General features: G+C 35.2%; 1 protein-coding gene across 1 annotated transcript in view; it reads right to left on the bottom strand.

Annotated features, from left to right (window-relative positions):
* Positions 1–1541, bottom strand: part of LOC103733618 (membrane-spanning 4-domains subfamily A member 4A-like) — an 11667-nt gene extending 10126 nt beyond the window's left edge. The window contains exon 1 of the mRNA XM_008832488.2: positions 1455–1541. Coding sequence (XP_008830710.1) covers positions 1455–1541 — 87 coding nt within the window. The remainder of the gene's footprint in view (positions 1–1454) is intronic.
* Positions 1542–2100: the final 559 nt, after the last annotated feature.

Below are 2100 nucleotides of genomic sequence, written 5' to 3'. Positions count from 1 at the left end.
AGAAACACAGTAAGGACGAGGAGAGAGACAGAAATAGATGATTGATAGATACATGATTGATTGATTGAGTGATTGATGATAATGGATAGGTATGTGATGGATAAATAACATATTGAGAGATGGAAGATAAATTGATAGGTAGATGATTGATACATGAAACAATAGGTCTGTAGATGGGATAGAGTATATAGATAATGTAAGATAGATAAATAGATGGTAGAGAGATAAATAGACAGATAATACATAGATAATAGATAATAAATAAATATATAACATTCACGTTCAGGGTTTCGTGCCTTGTATTCATAAACATTTAGAGAAAGAAAGCATACTAAAGACACTTTGAGACATAGTTAATTTTAATACCATAATAGTCCACTGAGAACGTATAAAAAGTTCATATTTAGTTATGTGTTCCTTCTTCTTGGTTGCATAACATGAAAAACAACTGTAGTGGCATCCAAATTAGATTTATTCAGAAAAATTATTTGTATTGAACTATATAACCTTAATCAACCTTTATTTATCATTAATGTATGGAGAAAAATGTTATTGCCTGTCTATGGAAAATTGATAGAAATCAAAAGAATTGTCAATTTCAGAGAAATGTAAATGAGAAAATAAACCATTAATCATTTACAGTATCCCCTAACATCGATATTCAAAATTATGGAAAGTATTTAAAATTTAAAGATGATAGGTTCTAAAATAGTAATTCAAGTAAAAATTGGAAAATTAAGACAATTTAAAATTGATAAGAAATACATGAATGTAAATGAGTTTGAAATCATTAAGATTAGGAATTAATTGTGGTCAAATTTCCAGTGTTCCTTCTCTTCTATAAAGAATTGCTATAAAACAAACCAGGGAATCAAAATTTGAAGTTCGTTTATGAATCTGTGGCATGAGCATCAAAGAAACAAGATACCATAGGTACAGACGTCAGAGTATACTTATCAAAGAGAGGTTCCTCAGGTACAATAAATACATGAGCTATTAACGTGGGATTGAGTGCATCACTTGACAACTGTAACTTCCTTGGACAAGAACAGCTTTAAGGAGCATAGATAGAAAAGAAAAATTGCATCAAAATAATGATGTTTATCATTAGCAATCTGTTTTGTACCACCCTGGAATCTACAAAAGTGGAAGCAATATCTTCAAGTCAAATCTCAAAGCAACCCAGAACATGGGATTGAGTGCATCACTTGACAACTGTAACTTCCTTGGACAAGAACAGCTTTAAGGAGCATAGATAGAAAAGAAAAATTGCATCAAAATAATGATGTTTGTCATTAGCAATCTGTTTCGTACCATCCTGGAATCTACAAAAGAGGAAGCAATATCTTCAAGTCAAATCTCCAACAAACCCAATTAGGATCATTCAGCTTACTGTATGGTCACAAAGTTCACTGTTCTAGGTAAATTATTTCACTTCCCCAGGTGTTATTTACCTCCTCTGAGCTGAGGACATTGGATACAATTCTTCGGAACTTCTTTCTGACCTCCATACTGCTAAGAATCTGCAGCATATCATCCATAGACCTCATGAAGAGCAGCTTGGGCTTACTTTGGGCATCCCATTGACGGTGCCAAAGACTGTTGCAGAATCAGATCCTGCTATGATCTGTCAGAGGATCCAGCTACGTACATCAGACTGAGGACCCTGCTTTTTACCCTTCATCTCTACCGAATTCTGCACATGGAAAATATTTCCTTAACTTACGAATTGTGAACATATGTTGTTGAGAGAACGGGGGCCTGTTAAGAATGAAGGAATTGCATAGCCGGAAGTTAAAAATACTGTTTTCAGCTTTTTTTTTTTTTTTGGTCTTTTCATCAGACTGAGGACCCTGCTTTTTACCCTTCATCTCTACCGAATTCTGCACATGGAAAATATTTCCTTATGAATTGTGAACATGATATGTTGTTGACAGAACAAGGGGTCTCCTTGTAGCCCCAGCTGTCCTGGAACTCCCTATGTAGACCAGGCTGGCCTTGAACTCACAGAAATCTGCCTGCCTCTGCCTCCCGAGTGCAGGGATTAAAGGCCTGTGCCACCCCGCCCCGCTGCTTTCAGCTTTTTGAGAACAAAATTAG

This window comes from Nannospalax galili, unplaced genomic scaffold (genome assembly GCF_000622305.1).
Source record: "Nannospalax galili isolate Female #2095 unplaced genomic scaffold, S.galili_v1.0 scaffold1956, whole genome shotgun sequence".
In the NCBI taxonomy this organism is placed as follows: domain Eukaryota; kingdom Metazoa; phylum Chordata; class Mammalia; order Rodentia; family Spalacidae; genus Nannospalax; species Nannospalax galili.
Note: the sequence above shows the minus strand (reverse complement) of the source record. Positions and strands in the feature narration are given on the sequence as shown.